At 41.7% G+C, this 24,794-nt stretch overlaps 2 protein-coding genes across 11 annotated transcripts in view; one reads left to right on the top strand and one right to left on the bottom strand.

The window, feature by feature from the left end:
- The window catches only part of FBXO36 (F-box protein 36), a 73,773-nt gene extending 61,796 nt beyond the window's left edge, over positions 1-11,977 (bottom strand). Inside the window, exon 1 of the mRNA XM_033958335.1 lies at positions 11,310-11,977. Coding sequence (XP_033814226.1) covers positions 11,310-11,405 — 96 coding nt within the window. The 5' untranslated portion in view covers positions 11,406-11,977. The remainder of the gene's footprint in view (positions 1-11,309) is intronic.
- Positions 11,478-24,794, top strand: part of TRIP12 (thyroid hormone receptor interactor 12) — a 448,602-nt gene continuing 435,285 nt past the window's right edge. For 4 of the 10 annotated variants that reach the window (XM_033958334.1, XM_033958333.1, XM_033958332.1 and 1 more), the window contains exons 1-2: positions 11,822-11,957; positions 13,684-13,808. The gene's annotated coding sequence lies outside the window, so the exon portion shown is untranslated. The other 6 variants (XM_033958326.1, XM_033958328.1, XM_033958331.1 and 3 more) reach the window with 6 other exon arrangements.

Raw genomic sequence — 24,794 nt, 5'->3', positions numbered from 1 at the left:
GCAACAGCGATTGCGGGCTGTCCTGGCAAACAAGTGCAGCTGGTGCTGAAGATAAGGAGCAGCCAAGCAGGAAGGAAGACGGACATGCGCTTGCAGGAGACACTGATCCAGCTTCGGCAGAGGCTGTATGGCCCTAAACAAGTAAGGGAGAGATGACCCTGAACAAGGGAGAAAGGGGGGGGGGAAGCACATTGGGACATGGGTGGAGGCATGAACTTGGGACACAAGGGACAGAATAGAAAGGGAGAATTGTTGGGGATGAGAGAGAGGGAGGGGGGAGAGAGAGGGAAAGATGGAAAGGGAGAAAGAGAGAGAGATACATGGAGAAGAGAAGGATGAGAGGGGGAAATGTTGGATATGGTGGTGGAGAGGGAACAGATTGAAGGGGATGCAAGGGGGAGGAATGTTGGACATAATGATGGAGGGAGAGGTGTGGCATGGTGCTGGAGAGGGGTGATAGAAGGAGAAATGTTGGACATGGGGCTGGTGGGCAATAGTGAAAAATGCTGCACATGATCCAGGGGTTGAGAGAGGGAAAAATGTTGGGTATGGCAGTAGAGGGAGTGGGAGAGATGCAACATGGATTTCTCTCTCTCTTTCCCCACTCCCTGTACACGGGATGGAGATGGAGACTGAGCTCACGGGGATTGAATAGGGCCCAAGCTGCGGGGATGGGGGCGGAGATGGGTTTTTTAAAATTTCAGTCTTAGTAGTCTGCCAGTCCATAAAATAATTATTTTATTTCCACCGGTCCATAGGTGTAAAAAGGTTGAAGAACACTGGTTTATATCATACAAAATACAGAAAGAAAAGAAATATAATAATGATAGGAAAGCATATTTATTCAAATATAACAGGGACTTCCCTATTTGTTCATTTGTAAATATTCTGTTCCTGAGATTTTGATAGCACTGTCTTATAATTTTAAAGGAAAACCAAATAAATTGAGTACTTTTACCTTTATTTCAGACCAAAGTTTCACGTTTCAAGTTTTATTCAAATTTGTTATACCACCTAATCAGATTTCTAGGCGTTTTACAAAGGTAAAAACTATACAAAGGTAAATACATCCATAAAAACATAGTAAAATAACATAGACAATGTTATAATAATAATAAAAACAAAAAAAAAATTATACAAAGTACAAAATACAAAGATACACAAAATACAATGAGGCAACAGACAACAGGCTAAGGGGAAGAACTACAATTTATATAGAAAAGAAGCTAGAACAGAACAAACAGAAAATATTACCAGTACTATTATTATAGACAAACTTCTTTCTGGATTATATTTTTACAGTAAAAAAAAAATAAAAAGTTATGTTATGTTACGTTATGTTATACTGTATGTGTTCTTATATCCAGCCAAATCCTCACAAGGTGAGTTCGTGGCGGGTTACAATCAGTGGTAAATTTGTTACATAGTAGAAGTAGTATTCCAAATCCACTTTTCCTACAAGAAGTATGTCAGATATATCCTTCAATTCAATAATTACCAATTCCAAAGTCATTCCCTTCAGTTCTTCCTTGGCTGAACATAAGAATAGCCATATTGGGTCAGACCAATGGTCCACCTAGTCCAGTATCCTGTTTCCACAGTGGCTAATCCAGGTCACAAATAACTTGCAAAACCCCAAATAGTAGCAAAATTCCATGTTACTGATCCCAGGGCAAGCAGTGGCTTCCCTATGTCTGTCTCAATAGCAGAAAGACTTTTCCTCCAGGAACTTGTCCAAACCTTTTTTAAAACCAGCTATGTTAACCGATCTTACCATATACTCTGGCAACCTGTCAATCAGGTCATCTTACCAAAGCGGGGCCCCTCGCTTCCAGAGGAATGTAAGATAAGAAGTCTCCAGCTTGGGACAGTAACAGTCAGTGCCTGGCAACCTTATCTCTAGGGTGATTTATGATGACATTAGACATTGGCCAGATACTGCTGGTCATTTTGGTATTTGACCAGCAAACGCCCTGGTAACAAAGACACTTATTGACTAAGGATATCAGTGACGGGAAGGAGAAGACAAGAAGAACAAAGGACTTGGTCAGTTTTAGGCATAATTTGGGAGTTGCTCGTGGAGGTAACATGAAGAGTAAAGATTGGAGTTTGAGCGAAGAAACTAAGACAGCCAGGATAAGAGTCTTTGTGAGACTCATGTGCCTTCCTGGGCTGTTCTGACTCAGGTTCCAGAGATCAGTCTCCTTGTGCCTCCCTGCCATAGAAAGAAACCAAGTCTGAGACTACCCTACCAGAGCATAACTTCACCTCTGGTCATCAAAGGACTGAGCTGTTTGTTTAGGCTGCATCTTTCCAAGAACTGATCTCCACAGCATGCTGTAATCAGTCTGACCCCTTCAGAACAGAGAAGGCTCTGGTTCCCGGCCCAGGAGAGGAAGCATAAGAACATAAGAATTGTCGCTGCTGGGTCAGACAAGTGGTCCATTGTGCCCAGTAGTCCGCTCACGCAGCGGCCCTCTGGTCAAAGACCAGCGCCCTAACTGAGACTAGCCCTACCTGCGTACGTTCCGGTTCAGCAGGAACTTGTCTAACTTTGTCTTGAATCCCTGGAGGGTGTTCTCCCTATGATAGACTCCGGAAGAGCATTCCAGTTTTCTACCACTCTCTGGGTGAAGAAGAACTTCCTTATGTTCGTATGGAATCTATCCCCTTTCAATTTTAGAGAGTGCCCTCTCGTTCTCCCTACCTTGGAAAGGGTGAACAACCTGTTCTTATCTACCAAATCTATTCCCTTCAGTACCTTGAATGTTTCGATCATGTCCCCTCTCAATCTCCTCTGTTCGAGGAGGAAGAGGCCCAGTTTCTCTAATCTTTTGCTGAACGGCAACTCCTTCAGCCCTTTAACCATCTTAGTTGCTCTTCTCTGGACCCTTTCAAGTAGTACCGTGTCCTTCTTCATGTACAGCGACCAGTGCTGGACGCAGTACTCCAGGTGTGGGCACATCATAGCCTGGTACAGCCCGGTTAGAAGCCCCTCCTTTTAAATGGTGAGCAGACATTCCTTCTATAGTTCACTGGATTAGTAAGATATTTGGCAATATTCTTTCCATGGGTAGTTTTATGTGGCTTGGTGCATAGTTCAGTGCAATCCTAGCTGTGTGTGTTCCTCTCTCTTAGTAGCCTTGGTTCTTATGCATAGTCTGTCTCCAAGAATCATTATTGTACATATTTGTTCAGTGTTATGGTGCATGCATGCACCTAAGCTGTGCATTCCCCTGTATACATGCATGATTATTATCTGTTGGGATAATCACATAATAAAGACAATTGCTTTTCTATGACAGTTTGTTCATAGCTTAGAAGTGTGTAGCCAATCAAAAGCTGTCCTTAGGCAGTGCTAAGATAAACCCCTAGACAGATGAGATTTTTTATTATCAGTAATTGCATAGCACTGAATACCCCTACAACCTCAGGCTTATTCATGGTTAAGGGCCTGTTGGAACAGCCAAGCTTTTAAATTGGATTTAAATTTCTTGAAATCGAGTTCTACGCTTAAAAAAGAAGACAGTGAATTCCAGAATGATGGAGCCACAAAGAAAAATGCTGAATGTCTAGTTGATTCTAGCCAAGCCATTCTCAAGTTTGGGAAAATGAGACAATGGTCATGTGGAGGGAATAATCATAAGAAACGGCCCTAAGTCCAATTTGGACGTAGGATGTTAGTTGCCCAAAGTCAGCAGCACAAAATATCCATTCTCAAAAAGTACATCCAAAATAATTTTTTTTAAAAATTGTCTATTTATGCATCCAGGCGTTTGATCGCCTGACCACCACTACTTCTATCTTTATACCACATTCTTGACCAAAAATTTGTCCAAGTTGGAAATGTACAGAACAAGACCTTTTGGATGTGAGAGGGGCCAGCATTGTGATGGACTAGCCACCCAGAAACGGCAACAGAGCAATGGGGCATCTTACAGGGTACTGCTGTGAACTACACAAAAAGGGTGCCACATAAACATCTCACCACAACTCCCTTATAGGTCATGGTAAGCCCCCCAAAATCCACTGTACCCACCTGTCTAAAACTCCAATAGCAATTATGGCTGCAGGTGCCACCTATATGGCAGTACAGTAGGGGTTGGGGGGCTTACATTTTCCACCATTGATGTAGTGGTTAGAATGGCTTATGGGCCTGAGTCCTCCTTTCTATGGTTCACCAGCTCACCCCCACCCCCAGACTACTTAAGTCACCTGTATGCAGCTCTACTAGACTTTCCTATGCCAGGTGCTGATGTTCCGTAAGCAGGTATGTATGTTTTTATTCTCAACTGTGTAGGGATGTGACAGAGTCAATGAACACGGGTTGTGTGTGTGGGTCTTTACTTTGTCTCTGAAGTGGTTATCTAGTCACTTTGGATACCTTATGGGCTCTTTATGGGTGTCTTTACACCATCTAACTCACAACATATAATTTACACCATCTAACTCACAACATATAAGTTCCATCTAAGCAGTTTCATCAAACCTTCGATTATCCCTGCAGGATGACTAAGTCTAGGTTGGCCCACATCCTGCACTAACCACACCTCCAACAACACCCCCTTGTAGCTCTGGGCACACAGCGGGATTCAGAGGCCTAAAGAGTCCCTGGATATGTCTAAAAAGCTGTTTCGACTATCGGCATTTGGACAACCTGTCTTTTAGATCATCCAAGTGCTGACTTGGGTGGTTTTTTAGATGTATTTCAGTTTCTATTATGAGCCCCTTAGTGATCTTAGTAGCCGCATTGGTGAATATGGTATTGTAAGAGAAGATAGTGAAGAAGACCTATATGTAATGCTTTAATGGTTAAAGTTAATAATTAGAATATTATAAGCTGTTCTACTAGAAACCAGTGGTATTTTTGGAAAAGTGGAGAGACATGATCATAACATTTACATGATAAAGCATTTAATAACTGTGTTTTGGACCGATTATAATTTAATTTTTTTGCATCTGAGAACATCCTAGGTAGACAGTGTTACAGTAGTCCAGTCTGGTGGTAATCAGAGAGAGAATGAGTGAGTGGAAATTGTCTGTCAAAATAATGGGAAAGGGAAAGGGATTGGGACTTGTATACCGCCTGTTTGTAGTTTTACAACAACCATACTCAAAGTGGTTTACTTACAGGTATTTCAAACATTTTCCCTATCTGTCCCAGTGGGCTCACAGTCTATCTAATGTACCTGGGGCAGTGGAGGATTAAGTGACTTGCCCAGGGTCACAAGGAGCAGCACAGGGTTTGAACCCACAACCTCAGGGTACTGAAGCTGTAGCTCTAATCACTATGCTGCACTCTCCTACTGAATGAATGCCTTACTGAATGAAGCTGTCATAATAGAAAGAAGCTGGTTTTATAAAAGGGAGGATATCTGATTCATAAAGATAACTGGGAGTCAAATATAATACTCTTCAGCCACCCATCCAGTACAAATAAGGCATAAAACAGGGGTATTAGGGTCTAAGGGCTATATTTCTAACAGATTTGAGGCAAAACAAGGTATTTTGGAGAAGTTGGAGAACTCAGAAAAAATAAAATCAGTAAATCCAAAATGGCCACTATGGCAGCCTTTTGGCACCTAAAAAATGCTTCCAAATGCTTCAGGGCTGACCCAAAAAATTTGGTCCCCCTCCTCTAAAATCCAAAGATCTAACTGCAGAAACAGTCAAAATGCACTTTTCAAGGCACCCCTCCTGGATTTCCCCCTTACGCTGTTCACAGCCTGTACTCACAGACCATGTGCTGGGGGAAATGGTGCTGCAGTCTGCTTCAGCTCCCGTAAAAAGGTGTAGCTGGATCTGGAAAGGTTCTCTGCCTCAAGCCACTGGTCAGCTCCTACGCCGAGATCATCGGGCTGCCAGTCAGATCTTAGTCAGACTGATGTTTTACTCATCTGGCCCACAACGCACAAAGTGGAAAAGGGGATGAAAATTGCAGCCTGAGCGCGCCAAAGGACTGCTATTGATGCTTAACAGCCTGCGCTCAAGCTCCTGGCCAAGTCAAGGAAGTGAGCAAGTGCTGAGGGCTTGGAACCCTGAGCTTCAGCAGGCTGGCTGTACAGGTTCCTGAGAGATACACTTGCCAGAAGCAGACTTAAATGTATGGTCCTCTCTGAGCAGACAGAGCAGTCCCTTTGAACTGAGATATCTAAACCGCACAAAAATTCCACAGAGAAGCTGAAAAAATAGCAAAACAATAAAGAAATAAACAGAGCAGATCAGAAAGACACTTTCATGCTTGCTTGCAGAAGGAAGAACTGAAGGGGCAGCAGAGACCACAGAAAAGGAGTAAGAGTTGAAAAGTTGCAATTGATATCTTCTGCAGTATGCTCGTGAGCAGATTTGGATATCTCAATGGTTTAGCATACCATCCCTATTGCACTGGAAAAAGGGAGATAGACCCTATCTGAGCCTTCAAAAGGGTGGAAAAAAATAAAGAAGAAAAACCATGCCTCCTCAAGCACTTCCTCTCAAGGGTCAAACCTTAAGCCAGAAGGGATCAGGATACTTCATATTTCAGCAGATCCCTCCTTCATCAGGTTCATGTACCAAGCACACTTTGGCCACTCCAGGGCAATCAGAAGCACCAGAATGTGATGACAAACAATCTCCCATAGGACTCAGCTTATCAGAAGCCATGGAGGGAAGATATAGAGAGGCTTCTGCCAAGGCCAGGCCTGAACTAGGGCATTGATGTTGGCAAAGCCATATTTCTTTCTGCAACTGAAGAAATTGGATCATTTGGCATTCTGACAAGAAACAATAGACCCGAGCACTTCATCAGGATCTGGAACATTTCTATACCCATCTCCCACTCCCTTGGGTCCAGTGAATTGCCGCTGAGAAAGTCTGCCTAGAAGTTCTCCGTCCTGGCAATGTGCACCATTGAAAGTGCAACCAAATGGCTCTTGGCTCAGCCGCGGATGCCCGTTGCTTCCAGTGCCACTGCCTCGCTTCAAATCCCACTCTCTTGTTCATATATGCCACCACTGTGACAATGGGGCTCATTTTCAAAAGTGGCATAAAGGGGCAGATGGACATTTTTCTCCCCAAACCATTCCAATTTGTGATTTTCAAAACCTATTTTCTAGATGGATTTTTAAGCTGTTCATCTGCAGTTTGTCTAAATCCCAAGGGGTGTGTTGGAGGCATGGTGCGGGTGGGACTAGGGTGGGCTTATGATTTGAATGTTTTTCTGCCTTAATGAAACATTTAAGAATATGTCCAATACACAATTTTGACATTTGGAGAAAGACCTGTTTTAATAATGAATACGTGCCAAAAAGGTGCCCATACTGACCAGATGACCTCTAGAAGAATGTAAACATAATCTCCCATACTCCTCTAGCGGTCATTAACCTCCTCTCACCTCTCAAAGATGTGGCTAAAATAATACATACCTGACAGCTTCAGATGGTATGCACAGTCCTAGTAGAGCAGCAAGCAGGTCTCTGGAGGAGCCTGGTGGTCAGTGAAGGGACACCAGAGTAGGGAACCCACGCCCACACCCCACTCTAAGTACTGTACTACACTTGTGATGGGAAGTGCGAGTCTACCAAAACCCACCCAAAACCTACTGTAGCTACATACAGGTGATATCTGCAGGCAAAAGAGCTATTGGTGTAGTTACAGTTGGGTCCAGTAGGTTTTGGAAGACTCCCCAAACACCATAAGGGGGTTATGGTGAGATGTTTACCTGGGACATTTTATGTGAGGTTCACTGCAGTGTCTCCTAAAGTGTCCCACTGCTCTGCTGTGATGTTGGTATGGCCAGTCTACTACAAATGCTGGACCCTCCTACAGCCCAATGGCTTATTGTGTGTGTTTTTCATTTGGATGTGTTTTTTTTTTTTCTTCATAAAGATAGACGCAATAAGGGCAAATACATCTAGAAATGGTCATTAAAAAAATAGATGCATTGCTGTTTCAAAAATGGCCATTTTCTCTACCCTGATTTTTGGGTACACTTCCGAAAACATCTAAACTTGGATTTAGATGTCATATCAAAAATGGCCTTCATTTTCTAACATTATGCAAACTACTTTGCCATGAACGAGGGGCAGGATGCAGTGCAAGATGGACAGCTCTTGCTTCCAGTTTAATGACTAGTCAGATCGCTTCCTAATGAAATCATCAACCTTGTGCCAAATGGCCCAAACCAATGTGCTCCCCTTCCAGGAGACTTGCATCAGTGGTGACAACCATGCACTTGGGAGGATCTAGACTAGAGGGCATAGGGAGGCGGACATAAGATTATTGGACACAGAGAGGTAAAAGGAATAAAGCTGGACATGAGAAAAGATGGGAAGAGTGCTAATTCTGGATATGATCAGGAGAGTACAAATGGTGGACATGTAGGAGATGGGAATGGGGGGGGGGGGAGAGAGAGGATATTCTGAACACTGGAGAACATAAGGAAATGGAAGATACTGAAAATGGGGGGACATATGCAGATGGAGTCGAAACGCTGGACATGATGGAGAGATGTTGAACAGAGGGGCAATGAAAACATAGAACATAGGAAAATGGAGTTGAAATGGACAGTAGGGAACATATGAAAGCAGTGGGATATAGGAAGATAGAGAAGAGAGTAGATTCTGGACATGGAGGGAAACAGTTAGAGGGGAAATGTTGGACACAAGGCATAGGAAAATTTACAGGAAATGCTGGACATTAGGAGGGATAAGGGAAGAGCAGAAGGGCTGGTAAACAGGGCAATTACCCTGGACCCCCCATACCATAGAGGGCACCAAGCTGGACTCAAGCTAAAGGAGGCATAGGTTGAAGGTCAGCTTTTGTACCCCCTTCCTGGTTTTCGTCTAGGCCCCTGGGAAAGAGTGCAGAGGTAGGAATTGAGAGACAGAGGAGATGCTGGATAGGGGGTGCACAGAGAAATGGAGAACAGATGCTGGAGAGGAGGAGGAGAGAGAGAGAGGGAGATGCTTGCAGAGACAGAGGGAAATGCTTGACAAAGGGAGAAGATAGAAAGAAATAGGAGGAGATGCTGAAGTTGGAGGGAATAGGGAGAGAAAGAGAGGCAGATGCTGGGAGGCTAGAGGATAGAAAGAGATGAACATAGGGAGGAAATTGAAGATTATGCTGGAAACAGTGAATGGATGGAGAGAGAAAGATGGGGATGTTGAGAATGGAAGGATAGGGGAAAGGGAGAAACACTAGTCAAGGGGAAAGAAAGCAAGAGAGGGATGTCACTAGATGGAGGAGAGTGAGAGGGAGATTCTGAACAGAAGAGAGATATGTTTAACATAGGGGAGGGGGGAACTTACTGAAAGAAGAGAGATCAGGAATGTGGCTTGCATTAAATTTTGTGCATTGTTTAATTTGTGCAAAAATAACACAATGGCTCTTTGTGATCTTAAACAAGTCACTTAGGGGCCCTTTTACTAAACTGCACTAAAATAGACCTTAGTGTACCCTCAGGCAGATCTTTTCTGCACACCAAGGCTATAAAATGGCTCTTTTCAATTTTTTGCATTAATTAAAAATTACCACTTAAGTATATTTTTCTGTCTTATTTAGCAAGTTGTCCCAGACGTGCACTAAATCTACCAGAAAGCTAAACTTTAGGACTGTCTTTATAGACAGAGAGTTCCCACAAGGCCAAGGGAAGGGTAGAGTCAGAAGCAAATAGGAGCAGAACTTAGCACCAGGTAGCTCGGAAAGTGAAGGTGAGCCAGAAGTGAGACAAAGGATGCAGGTTTAGGTGAGAGAAAAATGAAATGTGGTCTTAGGGGAAGACCACTGGCAGAGAAGCTTGTACAGGTAAGCAGCATATGTAAAACTACATTGCTCACAATGCCTAGCTCACATGTCCTGGCAAAAAGTAGCTACAGCAACAAAGTTCTGTGAAATGAATGAATTACTTAAACATATCTTGGAGCCACACATTGTGTAGGTGGTAAGGCTTCCTGTTTTTATCAGTGCATTAACCAGTTAGTGCTCAATAATGTAGATGTACTAATTGGTTAGTGGAGAAACATTCCTGAAATATCTCCTAAAAATAATTTGAAATATTTAGTGCATATTAGCACCTAATGCAGCTTAGTAAAATGATCCCTCAATTGCTTCAGGTACAGACTGAAGGGCTCTTTTACTAAACTGTGTGCACTAATTTATGCCTTATGCAATTTAAAATGGTGCACCAAAGACATCCTACAATAAATATCAAACTAGTGTGCATTAACAAATATTTTTAGTTTTTTTTAGGGTGTGTGTCTGTGCTATTCAGTGCAGCTACATTACCACTGGTTAGCTCAGAAGTAGCGTGTGAATCCTTACTGCCTATAAAATGGGTGGCGGTAAGTGCATGCATGCTAATTATTTTAACAACAACAATGTGAAAAATAGAAAATGGCCATTTTTATGGCTATGGTAAAAAATTGCCTTAGAGTGAGGGAAAAACTTATGCAAAAGCACTCTAAGGCCACTTTATACAGCTTAATAAAAGGATCCCTTAGACTGTAAGCCTTTGTAGACCGAAAAATATCTAATGTGATTTGAGCTACAACTGCACAAAAAAGGCATGCAAGTGCATTTACACACAATTGTAGCAGGTTTAGAAAAACTACTTTATAAAAACACATTGGTATTTATGATGTGTTCTAAAATTAACATCATAAGGATTTGCCCATAACAATGTCATTTAAAAATATGATTTAAGTTTTATTTGACTTTATTTTTTACTTCTCCATCTCCATATACAAAATTCTTTAAAAGATAAAGATTAGCAGAAAACTAACATCAAATGGGCTATAATGTAAAGCAGGGTTTCTAAATAATGTTCACCAAAGATATTTGCAACTGCCCCTAAGGAAACATACCAGTGAAACGGCAGGGTTAAATGCTCTTCCTTAAATTATTTACAGCACCACATAGATGCATTATGGTTTAGCCTGCATTAAAAAATCAACAAGAAGGATGATGAATACGTCACCCCAGTAAGGACACGAAACAAGTACAAGTAGTGTCTTGGGTGTTTGAGGTCTTGGTATAAAAATCAGCTGCTACCAGTTTGTTCATACACGGTTGCACCAAAGATATTTGCCATAAAAATGCATTTAAAAAAGTGTTTATCTGCAAAAAAAAAAAGTTATTATCAATAAATGAAATATAAATTGGATGAAGTTGAATTAATGTCTATGTGAAACCCCCCAGCATATTTAATCTGCAGCAGATCCTGGAAGAAAAAATTATTTAATCGCCTAAACGCCAAGTGAAAGATTTTTATTATAACAGTTTAATGAAGAGATATCGTACTTCTATGAAATGCATATTATCAGAATACTTACTTCAATCTTGGTTATAAGAAGCTGGTAAAAGTCTTTGCTTGGTGCTGGAGCTTGACTAGACACATCAAAAAGACAGTCGGGCAGTAGGGACGCCATGTTAAGACGCTTATTAATGTTTCCACGGCAACCAGGAAGAGGCGGGTTTTAAAGGTCATTTAGCCAAGAAAGAAATACGAAATAAATTCCAGCCATTTTAAAACATAACAACTCATAGAAACCTGTCGAGGCAACAAATAAGAAACGTTTATCCTGTACTACTTGAAAAAAAAAATCCCTTAAATCAAAGCGACCTATGGGAAACAGTTATGGTGAGTGAGGGGTTATGACCTGGCGGAACAGCATCGTTGGCAGCCACAGTAACGCAATTTTCTGAAGCCGAAGAAAAGGTGCTAGGGCTACATAGAAGGGCAGTCACCAGGAGAGGGGGCTTGGGTGTGAAGGTGTGGCGGGTGGATAGGTCGGCGCTGTCAAGAGCCGTAAGTCCAGGGGAGCTCGCTATGCAGGGCTGCAGTCGGGAAAGTAGTGCGCCTGTGGAGCCGGCGGAAGGGTACGAAGCGAGTTGTGTGGCTTCAGCTGATAATTGAAGGGAGAGCTGGGAGATTGGAAGCTGGCGAACAGGCTGTAGCTAGAACAGTGGAACAAATCTAGGTAAATTAAACGAAAAAGTCACTGCGCTATGGCACGGCCCTGACAGATTCCTGTACTTAAAGCCCCAGGGGAGCTCCGGGGGTTTGCATTTTCCCATATTTTAGCACGAGAAATGGACGTAGAGTTGAAAGTCTCAAAACACTGTTGTCATCTATTGAATTGAGTTCCTTTCCTGTTTGTGTGATGTAAGCAGTTAAAAAAAAAAGAAAGAGGTAATGGGGACATGGGTTTTGGAAGTGGAAATAACAAAATGGCAACTCGCCTTTCCAGTACTAAAAGACTAGTGAAAAAGTGGTTATTCTGACACTAAGCCCGAAATGATTTTATTCTCAAAGAGAGAAGGCAAGTCGGAGTCCGAACCGATTGCTGGGACCCGTGAAAACAAAAGGCAGCCTGGCGCAAGAGCTAACATCTACACTTTTTTTAAAAACAGTGTTTGGACTTAAGCCTAACTTGCTTATTCCCCTTTCTTTGTCTCTTTCAGTTTTGAACAAAGTGGGTTGTTGTTTTTTTTAAACCTAGAACCGACCCACAAGATTTTGATCTATGTTTATCTACGTCTATAAAATGTGTATTTTTTTTTTAGTAATACCTACTGTTTGCATTTCTAAGTACTGTCTGTGGGAATGGGGTCCTAAATGTTGTGTAAAGATCTAAGGGGGTCCTTTTCTCCCACCCCTTTGGCTGCTTAGATGTGAAGTGCTGGCTTCTCCCCCCTCCTCCCGTAAAACAGAAACCCAGTGTCTTTCTTGTTGCTGATTTTCTTTCCATATCCTAGTTTGGGGGTCGCCCTCTTCCGGGGCTGGGGAGGAAGGTGACTTTTATTACCCTGCTTGATAAACCCGAAACTGCTCAGCCACTGTGGGTAAGATGATCTGTGTTTTTAGCCTGCCTTCTGGCTCGCTTCTGGTTGCAGCTCTGCCAGTGAACCAGAGAACCTGAAGCCGGGGCTTTTTCCGAGTCAGCGGGCCTTTTTCTCAACTTTCCGAAGGGGTTAAGTGGAAATGTTCCCCTGCTGCGGCCCGGGAGACAGTGACTGTCTGGCCTGTCGGTCGCTTCCTGGCCTGTGCATGTTTTAAAACGAATAAAGTTATGGAGGGTTTAAGAGAAAAAGTCGCCGTTTGGAACAAAGGTCCTGCTTGTATGTTTGAGAGGCCTGCATGGTAGGCCCGATTGTGTCGCATTTACACACAAGGAAGAAAAGCGATGTTTGGTTCGGCCTAAAGTCACCCTCAAGTGGGCATTTCGTCAGACCAAAAGTACTACATGTTTAGTTTGCTTTCGGAGCCGGACTGAGAGCCCTCGAATCGTGCTACGTCAGTGTGAGTTTAAGTGTAAACACAATGCCCTGCACCAAGATTCAACGCTTCGGCGGGCACTTCTTTATTGTGAATTTATTATCATCGTGAACGAGTAAGATTTCCAAAAGTAGAAAAGTCATAACCATTTGAACTGCACGTCGCCTACGGTGTAATTTGAGTGCAGCAGGACAGTGAAATATGGCTTTAAGTTCCATACACGATCCCTGGCTTTGAGGTGAAGTGGTGCCTAGTTCTAGAGGTTAGACTTGGTTAATATATATATAATGACAGGATATGATCAGAAAGCCTTAAATACTAGTCTTTGGTCTGGAAGTCTAATTCTTGCACTGCCTTTGACTGTCATGTGTGTTGGGGATGTTGACTTTTTAACCAGTTGTGTACGATTTTCTTTCTTTTTTTTGTAGGTATGCTTTTAGGTAATACTCCATGGTTAATTCCTGTTTCAAAAATGAAGCTGCCTTTTCAGTACTACATTTGAACTTTCGTTTGTCAAGAAAGAATACTTCTAGAATTCTTTGCAGAAAAAAAGGTAGTATAATTGAAAACAAAATGCTAGGTTTGTATTTTGATTGATTAACTTTATTATAAATTAGTCCCATTTTTATTTTCTGTGCAGTTGGGAGGACTACTTTAATTTTGATATACATCTAGTGGTACTATATGAGAATATAGTATGTTTATGTAAACAAGGCTAAAATTGATGCTTTTTGTTATGAGCTGGATTATACACAGTCTTGTGAACCCAGTAAAAATTTGTTTATTCACTGTAAGAATGATCTTGAAGGGAGCAATCATTTTGTGTGGGTTTTTGCCATAGCACCATGTTAAAGAAAATAACTTGAAATAAATTGGGGGAAGAACCAGACTCTTGCGTTGGTTTTGTTGGGTTAGGTATCTTGTGTTGCACTGACTTTTATTAGAGCATTTCTGTTCTATAACGGTTTAAGGGCTAGATGCACTAAAGATACAGACTCGATCGCTGTTGGCCGATTCTCCAGTAGGGATCGATGCACTATCAAGTTTGCATGCAAATGTGACTGATCAATTGCTCAGTGAGTGATTGACACATGCGCAGAGCTATAACAGCAGTCACAGGGGAAGCAGCCTCCTGTCACTGCTGTTGGGGCTTTTTTTTTTTTAATGGCACAGATGTGTGTTTAAAAAAAAAGTCTCCCCCTGAACCCCCCAGAAATGTCAGGAGGGATGCCTACTCCCTCCTGCCACAAAGGACCTCCCGTGCCAATTGCCCAACCCCTCCCCTCCACCCAAAAAAGGCAGGAGGGATGCCCCCCTCAAACCTTCCCTCGTACCTTTTTAAGTTGGGAGCAGAAGGGGTGCTCAGTCCCAAGGCCCCCAAGTCTACAATACCGGGCCTTCCCCCTCCACGGTGCATCATGTGATGCACGGGGAGGGGCCTAAGGCTCTGATTGGCTCTGGTGCTTCAGGCCCCTCCCTTTGGGAGGGGTGTTAGGCATCTGAGCCAATCAGGGACTTCCTTAGGCTCCTTCCTCTATCCTGGATACAAGGGGAGGAGCCTAAGGAAGTCCCTGATTGGCTCAGATGCCTAAGACCTCTCCCAAGGGGAGGGGCCGGAGGCACCTGAGCCAATCAGGGACTTAGGCCCCTCCCTGTGCATCATATGATGCACCAGTGAGGGGAAGGCCTGGCATTGTAGACTTGGCAGCCTCGGAGAAGGAGGGACTGAGCACCCCCTCCTGCTCCCAATCTAAAAGGTATGGCGGGGGGTGGTTGAACGGGCGGTTCCTTCGTGGCAGGGAGTGTGCATCTCTCTTGTTTTGCTGCATGGGGTGTCATTGGGATGGCAGAAGGGAGTGGGCATCCCTCCTGCCATTTGGGTTCGAGGGATACAGTAGCTTGGGGGGTGGTGACTTTTTTACATTTTTTAAAAAATGGGGCAGATATTTTACGTGTGTAACACACGTAAAATATCTGTACCATTGAAAAAAAAAAGAAAAAGAAACAGGCAGACTTGTCGGTAACACAGTTACTGATAGGCCTAGCCCCAGTCAGTTTTTACGATCGCTAAAACCCCATTTGGAATAGCCAAGTATGTTAGTGGAATCGCTTGGCTAATTTGCATGGAGTTTTAGCTAATTTGCATGGCTGGATTAGAAAATGGGCGATTGAAGGGAAAACCGCGCAGTGGGCCATTTTGTGCAGCAAGTCAGTAACAGTGATCGTCGCTAAAGCTGTGAAAATAGGTTTAGCAACGATCACTGACTTTAGTGCATCTAATCCTAAGTCTTATACACATAGTGTATGTTTTGTATGAATTTGGTGCTCGCTTTTTTGGTAGAAATCCAAGGAGAGCTACATTCAAGTACACTATTTACTATATATTGTTTGCTGTGTTTAATGCATTGGTCATTTAGTCATACTTAAGAAACCATATTTACACTACTTTTGAGGGATATTTTAATAACTGTTTCCATGCAGTTAACACTCAAAATTTGAGCCTTTAATAATTTGAATATAAAATACAGTAAAACGATTTTTTTGGGAATGTGCTCAGATAATAATCTTATATGCTTTTCCCAGGGGGAAATGCTGTTTTTAGTGTGGTAGTGGGTATTAAATATTCATATGTGCTAATTTCTGCAACAAAAGGCTAAATGAAAACACCATTTTTGAGAAGTAGGTGGGGGCCTGAGCCTTAAGTAAGCATAATGTTGTTACTGTGGGCTAAATACCTGTGGCAGTTAACATCAGTTGAAGAGGTATAGTTAAATGTATTGTACATTATCTGATTTGCACTTCATGTATGATTGAAAGTGATAACAAAATCTGGAATAGTGTAGACACCCCTTATGGTGTGGAAAACATGAGGAAGGACCTAGTGAAGCTTGAGGAATGGTCTGAAATTTGGTAGCTAAGATTTAATGCTAAGAAATGCATGGTAATGCATTTGGGCTGCAGAAACCTGAGGTAATGGTAGAGTTTAGGGGGTGAACATAACATAAATTTGTATTTATATATTGCAAAAGCCTTTCGGTTCTATGTGGTTTACAAGAGCGGCGGCCTGACTATTGTCAGTGAGCTACAATAGAACTTAAAAATTGATCAATTAATGATAAATGTACATCTTAGGAAGGATTACAAGAATTTAGAGAAAAGATGAGTTTTATAAGTTTTCTGAAGTGCATGTATGAGGCAAATATTCTAACCATTTGGCACAGTTCGGGATCCTTGGAAATGGCTTGGTAAGATAGGAGTCTATTAATGAACCTTTTCTGAGTCCAGCCTTTGACGGAGGGGAAGGTAGAGAATGATTGGTGGTGTGTGGTATGGCTGGGCCACGAGAACAGGAACTGGTTAGTAGGCCATAAAGCGCTTTGTAGAAGATACATCCAAACTTGAAGAGAACTTTTCCGTCTACCAGAAGCCAATGTAATTTTTGGTAGAATGGAGTTAGGTGCTCAAATTTTTTTCAAGTTGAAGATTAACCTAAATGTGGTGTTTTGGATGATAGTCTCTGTAGGTGCATGTGTTGTTCTGCTAGGTATGAAATGTTGCAGTAGTCCAGGAGGCTTAATATTAGGGATTGGACTAGTAATTGGAAAGGTGTCTGTTCAAAATAATTTTCTTATGGATCTTAGTTTCCAGAGAGTGCTGAAGCCTTTACATACAACTTGGTCCATTTGGCTTATCATGGATAGCTGTCCATCAAGATGGAACTCCTAGGATTTTGATTAAAGGGGTGATGGGGGAAGGTAGCTCCTCTTAGAGTTAGGGAGTCCATGGAGAAGTTGGTGGAAGAGGCTAGAAAGAGTTTCGTTTTTTCAAGAGTTTATTTTTAACTTGGATAAAAAAAGAACTCTTTTTGTGCATGAAAGAGGAATGGGACTTGGGTAAGATAGTATGTGATGATCTTAAGGTGGCCAAATAGGTTGAAAAAGTGACTGCGAAAGCTAGAAGGATGCTTGGATGCATAAGGAGAGGATTGGCCAGTAAGAAAAAAGAACTAATTTAGTATTTTATATTGTGTACAATTCTGGAGATTGCACCTTAAAAAAATATTTAAGCAGGATGGAGTTGGTCCAGAGGAAGACTACTAAAATGGTTGGTAGTCTGTCATAAGGCGTGCAGGTTCAGACTCAAATATCTCAATATCAGTGGTCTCAAACTTGGAGCCCGGGGGCCGCATGCGGTCCACCAGGTACTATTTTGAGGCCCTCTGTATTATAAAGAATGATTCTTTATGGAAAACTTGTGCTTTAAGTGTCCAGTGGTTGTGTTCTGGAACGTTGGCCCGCATCATTGCTGTAACCTTACACAAGTGCTTTCCTGCATCTGTATGTGATTGTCCTCTCCACCTCACAATCATGTACAGACGCAGGAAAGCGTTTGCGTGAGATTACAGCAGTGAGGTGAGCAACATTCCAGAATGTAAAGTTACCATTGGAGGCAGTGCAGCTTGTGCATATGTCCAGTGCTGGAGGCAGTGAGGGCTGAAGGTGGTTGCAGACACTTAAGGCACAATTTTTCCATAAAGAATCATTCTTTATAATACCGAGAGCCTCAAAATAGTTGGTCCAAAATCTTGTCACTTGCAGTTGATACTTTGATAGTTTTTCACTTTCTGCATGTTATACTGCTTTCAGCTGTGTATAGCTGAAATAATCAGAAGCAATTAAGGAAAGATTTATAAACTATAGTTTTATAAATATTTCCTTAATTACTTCTGATACTTTCAGATAATCCACATTTTGGATTTGTAGATACTTATCTCATGCAAAGTTGTCATTTTTTTAATAAGACATTACAGTAACTATTTTTTCTGCGGCCCTCCAAGTACCTACAAATCCAAAATGTGACCCTACAAAGGGTTTGCGTTTGAGACCACTGCTCAATATGTATACTTTGGAGGAAAGGTGGGAGAGGAGAGGTATAATAGAGACGTTTAAATATACATGAGGCAAGTCTTTTTCAATTGAACTCAAATTCCAGACTGAGAGGGCATAGAATGAGGTTATGAGGTGATAGGCTCAGGAGTAATCTAAGGAAATACTTTTTTACAGAAAGAGTGGTAGATGGGTGGACTAGTCTCCTAGTAGAGGCAGTGGAGACAGACTGCATCTGAATTCAAGAAAACATGGAACAGGCATGTGGGATCTCTTAGAGAGGAAAGAACATAATGGATGCTGTGGATGGGCAGACTGGATGGGCCATTCTGCCTTCTATCTGCCATCATATTTCTCTGTTTGTCTATATTAATTGCTTGGCAGCTTTTTCAGAAGTTCTGGGAAGACTCCACAATTGCTAATGGCAGAGTTTTGCAGTAACTGTACACCAATTGTGGCAAGTAACATGTATCTGGAAAACTATAGCATACTGTTGACAATAGGGGCCATAGTTTGTGTTAGGCATAGAATTTGTATGGTGATGCAGAGAAAAAAATAGCACAAACATGCTTTATGGAAATGCCAAGTGGAATAAGGCATCCAGTTGCCGTTGGAAGTGTGGCTTCTCTTTCTGGGTTTTTTTGTGTAGCATAGAGGGAAGTTTTGCATCTGAGACAATATTGTTTTGAACCCAGACTCTATTTTTACTGGCTTTGTGTATGCATTGTATGAGGCATTATCATTGTTTTCTGTATTATCCAACTTTTCACAATGAGTTGGTCCCATTTACATCAGATAATTAAAACTGTAATGTAACATTTTTAAAGACATTTTTAGAGCAGAGATGGTGATCTCTAGTAGAGAATGAAATGGTGACCGATTCTTGCGCTAAACTATGGAAAACTGTAGTAAAACCGCAGGAACAGGTAAACTTATATACTGTTTACTGCAAGTGTGGGAACAACGGAGCGGTAAAAAGCTTTGATCCCGTAGGGAACCCAACAAACAATCACAGCCCCCCTTGTGACTCCAGCCATTCCTCCTCCCCTTCTCATGGGTCTGGCGGCTCCAGCCCCCTCCTCCCCTTCTCATGGGTCTGGCGGCTCCAGCTCCCCTCCCTCAGCTATTATGTATTTGGCATTTATGTTCTGTGTATGTGACCGAGGTATTCTGTTAGGGTGAATTTTCTGTGTAGCATTCAGTTTTCTTGATAGTGGAGGGGTTGTTGTGACAGGAGATAGGGTTTTTTTTGATCCTTTTTCTGTATTTGTGATTTATAAAATGACAGTTGTATAGAATATTGTTTCTTTTTATACTTTAATAAAATTATTTCAATATAAAATCATAACTATTCAAGGCTTGTGTGGATGGGAAGGAGACAGTTTGCGGGGACGGGGACAAATTTTTTTCCCTGTGTCATTCTCTAACTAGTCCTTGAACACAGCAAGTGTTTTTGTGTTCCAGGGTAAAATTTGTGAATCATGCTATGCCTGTATAGGTTCAAGGTGATTTACATCGCAAAGATTCCATGCAGAACATGGGGTGCTTGCAGTATGACTTTAAGTAATAGTATAAATGTTATACAGTACAATATAATATACAATACAGTCAGATTAACAATACAAGGGTATGTATGTGTAGTAACAGAGGCCTTACAGTGTGTGTGTATAGTGACATAGTAAATGGCAACAGATACAGACTTGAACGGTCCATCTAGTCTGCCATTATACAGTATATTTATGATTAAATTGTCTTTTCTTTAATATTTCTCAGCAATAGATCATAAAAATCCACCTGGTACTGTCGTCTTTAGGTTCCCACTGCTGGAGTTGCTATTGAAGCCCACTCCAGCCTATTCTAACCATTGGAGCTTTTATCAAAGCCTTCCCCAGCTCATCCTAAACCAAATCACCATATATGAGACAGAGACAGACCTTAGTTTGTTTTATACCATTCATTTTCTACTTAGAGAACCTCTGTGTTCATACCACGCTTTTTTGAATTATGTCATAGTTTTCATTATCCGCCACCTCCCTTGGGAGGGCATTCCAGGCATCTACCACCCTCTCTATGAAAAAGAATTTCCTAACATTACTCCTTTATCTTTATTGGAAGCTTCTATACTGCTACTAATGACTGGTGAGTTAGTTCAGAGCTGTTTATAAAAACATCTGTAATGGACTTTAAAATACAGATTTGGGTGAATTCTTCTGTGATTGTTTTCGGTCTCCTAGCTGCTTGGCTAGGGTACCATGGTTGCATTTGCATTTATACACTGTCATGCATGTACTATGTTTTCACAAGGTTACTATTAACCTCTTTAACTAAGTGTGCTATATTTACACCCTCCAATAGGATTACACAAGATTACAGTTAACCATTCTAACTAAGTAAGCTAAATAGGTTAACTGTTACAACTAAGTAAGCTATAATTACATGAATCCTAATTACTGTAGCAATGTGTACTATATTCATTCTTATTTATACTCCTAACTAATTCTAATTACTCTCATCCTAACTTATTTTGGAATCATTACTATGTTTCTCATATCTTAAATATTTCTGGAAGATCTATGTGCATTTATGTCATGACCTGTTCTATTGTGATACTAGTAGGAGGATTGGAGACTGCTATTTTCCTCTAGGTAGCTTTCTCCCTCTGCCTCATAGTTTTAATAGAAGTAGTCTGAGAAAAGGATAGTCTATCCTTTTCTTGAATTTTCCAGTTCCCTTTTCTACCTTTAGTTCCTTTGGTGGATATTCCACCACGTTGGAGCCATTACAGAGAACATTCTTGCCCTTGTGCTTTTGTTTTTGATGTCTCTGGTGGGAGGGTGTTTGTAGGAGAGACTCTTGACTTGAGTGTAGGGTGCTTGGTGGGGTATGGTTATGTAGACTGGCTTCAAGATATTGTGGTTCCGAGAGGTGGATGGTTTTGTGTGTCAGCAGTAAGATCTTAAATTTCACCCTTCTTTCTATCGGGAGCCAGTGTAGCTCTTTCAGTAGTGGGATGACACTTGTCTGTCTTGATTTTCTTAGCAAGAACCTTGCTGCAGTATTTTGTACTGTTTGAATCTGTCTGATCATGTACTTCGGTAAACACAACAAGGTTGCATTGCAGTAGTCGAAGATTAAGAGTACCAGGGCTATTAACTGCATTGGACATTGCTTGGTGGGAGAGGTAGGGTTTCAGTCCTCTAATCTAGTAAAGTTTGCCATAGGCGTTTTTGACGATGCGTTGGATCTGTGTTGTCATGTCTAGGCTTGGATCCAGCCATACCCCATTCTTAGCTGATTCTATGGTATTGCCATTTGGTGTTAGTTGGAAACTGGGGCTGTTTCCTCCTCATTTATTTATGAGAAGGAATTCTGTCTTTTCTCAGTTAGCTACTAGTCCGTTTGCTTGAAACCATCCAAAGATTTTCTCTAGGCTTGTCTTGATTATCTGTTTAGTCTCTGTGTCCTTCTCTTCAGTGGGATGATCAGTTGGACGTTATCCGAGTAGATGTAGCATTCCCACCCAGTTTCTGATGAATTTTCCTGGTGGATGGAGGAAGATGTTGACCAGCATGGGTGATATGCCGGATCCCTGTGATACCACTATGTCTGTTTCTTTCTAGTTGCTGGTATCCCCCTGCCATTCTACTCTTGTTAGTCTTTTAGGTAGAAATGATTCTATCCATGCCATGGCTTTTCCTTTTTGGCCTACTTCTCTGCAATGTGATTTTAGCAGTGTGTTGGGACTAGGTCAAAAGCTGCTGAGAGGTTTAGGAACCCCAGCAGTATGTATCTTCCGTTTTCTTGGTGTTTAAGTATGGAGTCCTGCACTTCTACTAGTACGGTCTCCTTTCTCAGATGTCTTCTGAATCTTGAGTGGGAATGATACTCCAGGAATTTCTCCAGGAAATTCGATATTTGTTGGCATGCTAGTTTGTCTACTAATTTGGATATCCACTCCTAAGTTTGCCACCCCACAATCTCAATTCATGCCCTCTAGTTTTCCATGTTCCTTTCTTTGGAAAAAATTTGTTTCTCTATTAATACCTTTCAAGTATTTAAATGTCTGTATCATATCTCCTGTGCCTCTCCTTTCCCCTAGAGTATACATATTCAGGTCTTCTGATCTCTTCTTGTATTTCTTTTGATGCAAGCCTCAAACCAATTTCTTTGCTTTTCTCTGGACTGCTTCAGGTCTTTTTACATCCTTATCCAGATATGACCTCTGAAATTGAACACAGCACTCTAAGTGGGGCCTCGCCAATGACCTGTACAGCCTCCTTTCTTCTGCTGGTTATGCTTCTTTCTAAATAGCCCAGCATCCTTCTGGCTTCAGCCACCGCCTTGTCACTCTGTTCGTTGCCTTCAGATCCTCAGATACTATCATCCCATGGTCCGTCTCCCCATCTGTGCATATCAACCTCTCAGCACATATGATTCCCTTGGATTTCTACTCCCCCAAGTACATTACTCTGTACTTTTTTGCATTGAATTTTAGTTGCCAAACATTAGACTATTCTTCAAACTTTTGCAGATCCTTTTTCATGTTTTCCATTCCCTCCAGGGAGTCCCCTCTGTTACAGATTTTGGTATCATCTGCAAAAAAGGTGAGCCTTAACTTCTAAACCTTCAGCAATGTCACTCACAAATAAATATATTGAACAGAATCAGCCCATCCTTGAGGCACTCCACTACTCATCTTTCCTTCCTCTGAGCGAATTCCATTAATCACCATCCTCTGGTTTCTGTCTATCAACCAGTTTCTAATCCAGCCCACTAGTGCTGCCCGATTCAGAGAAAAATATTTCTATTCAATTCGATTCACCCTGTTGAATCGATTTTTCGATTCGATTCACTGTTAATGACACAGCTTTTTAAGTTTAAACATTTTATTTAACCAAGGCAATATCGTATCAAATTCCCAGCTTCCATCCCCAGACTCACCAGCCCCCCTGCAGATTCCAAGCTTCCATCCCAGCCCCCAAGACTCATCAGCCCCCCTGCCGATTCTCAGCCCATTCCTGCCGATTCTGAGCACCCCCTGCCAATTCTCAGCCCTCCCTGCCGGTTCAGTTACTTACTCGACTGGATGTGGAATCGGGGGGAAGAGAGGAGAAATGCGGAGACAGCCAAAAAATACCCTTTGCTTCCGACTGGTCCGCTGCACGAGGTCTGCTTGCTCCCCCTCAACGCTCCCATGTCCTTTCGTTTCTTCTGATGTAACTTCCGGTTTTGCAAAACCGGAAGTTACATTAGATGGGAACGAGTCCGGCGGCCGGCAGTGAAAAAAGAATGAACTTTAATCGGGATGAATATGTAAGTCCGTTTTTTTACAGAAACGAACAGATTCGAATAGATTCACCTGATTCGAATCGGTGAACCGATTCGAATCTTGAATCGTGCAGCACTACAGCCCACCACTTTGGATACTAAATTCTGCCTGTCAAGTTTATTCAAGATCCTCCTCTGTGGAATCGTATCACAAAGGCTGTGTTGAAATCTAAGTAAAGTAATATGTGTGTCTGTGTTATTTCACAAATATGTAGATATTCTGAAAACTAGTTTTATTTGTGGCACATGAGGATCAGAATTCAACATTGTACTGTAGTACCTGATAATTCCCATTCTAGGAATAAACTGATTATTTGCTGAATTTCTTATGGTGAGTACTGTACTAATATGGTTAAAATTTATTCAACTTATTAGTTATGTCTCTTTCAAATGCTGCTTTTAACACTTATGCCCCAAACCCACAAAAATATAATACGGGCTTTGAACAAGTTCTTGTGGAATGGCAAGAAACCTAGGTTGGCGTAAAAGGTAGTTGCTTCCCTGAGAGATAAGGGAGGGCTGGAGGACTGTTAAATATACAGCTATTTGCTGTAGCATGCGAGCTCCGTCATATTAATGATTTGTTCCAGAATCTCCTTACATTTTCTTTCACCTCGGCAGAAATGACTTTATTGTAACCGTATCACTTTAGTACTGTATTCCGCGCATCTTGGAAACATTTTTGTCTTTTCCTACAAGCCTATCCTATCTATTCCGCAGTGAGATCAGCATGGTGGTGGCTATGCTCTTTATTAAAAGTCAGATCTAATTCCACACCCTTGTTGCTGATTTGGGGTAATCTGAACTTTGAGCCAGGTAGGACTTCTTGAGTGTTTCAACATTGGAGGACCTGGGCTATTTGTTATCTTTATCATGCTCTTTCTGAAGAGGGGGCCCTTAGACCATTCTTGGCTTTACAAATGGAGTTCTTGTTTCCAAATAAGGATTATATGCGTATTGGCAATTGCGTCACTATATACTTTCCTTGTCCTCCTTAACATTGACTTCTGAATTCCATGAGCATCTGAAAGAGTCGCACTATCTAGATGCACAGAATGCTATTCCCCCTTACAATTTCACCACAAGAGTCTGCAGGAATTATGGCCAGACTACAATTATATGTGTCTTAGTGTAGACTGGTCTGCAAACTAAGATGTGGTCATTTCTGTGATTCACTCAAACGTTACATCCGCATGATGTCACATTTATACTTATCAGGTCCACTCTGGGAAATCAGTTACAAGCTGGTTATGAAATTTTATATCTCGCCCAGCCTAGCCCAGTACATGACTCTTCACTTGGACTTGAACTGTCCTAAATATGGT

Source organism: Geotrypetes seraphini, chromosome 9, assembly GCF_902459505.1.
Source record: "Geotrypetes seraphini chromosome 9, aGeoSer1.1, whole genome shotgun sequence".
Taxonomy (NCBI): domain Eukaryota; kingdom Metazoa; phylum Chordata; class Amphibia; order Gymnophiona; family Dermophiidae; genus Geotrypetes; species Geotrypetes seraphini.
The sequence above is the reverse complement of the archived record's forward strand: the minus strand, read 5'-3'. Positions and strand labels throughout refer to the sequence as shown.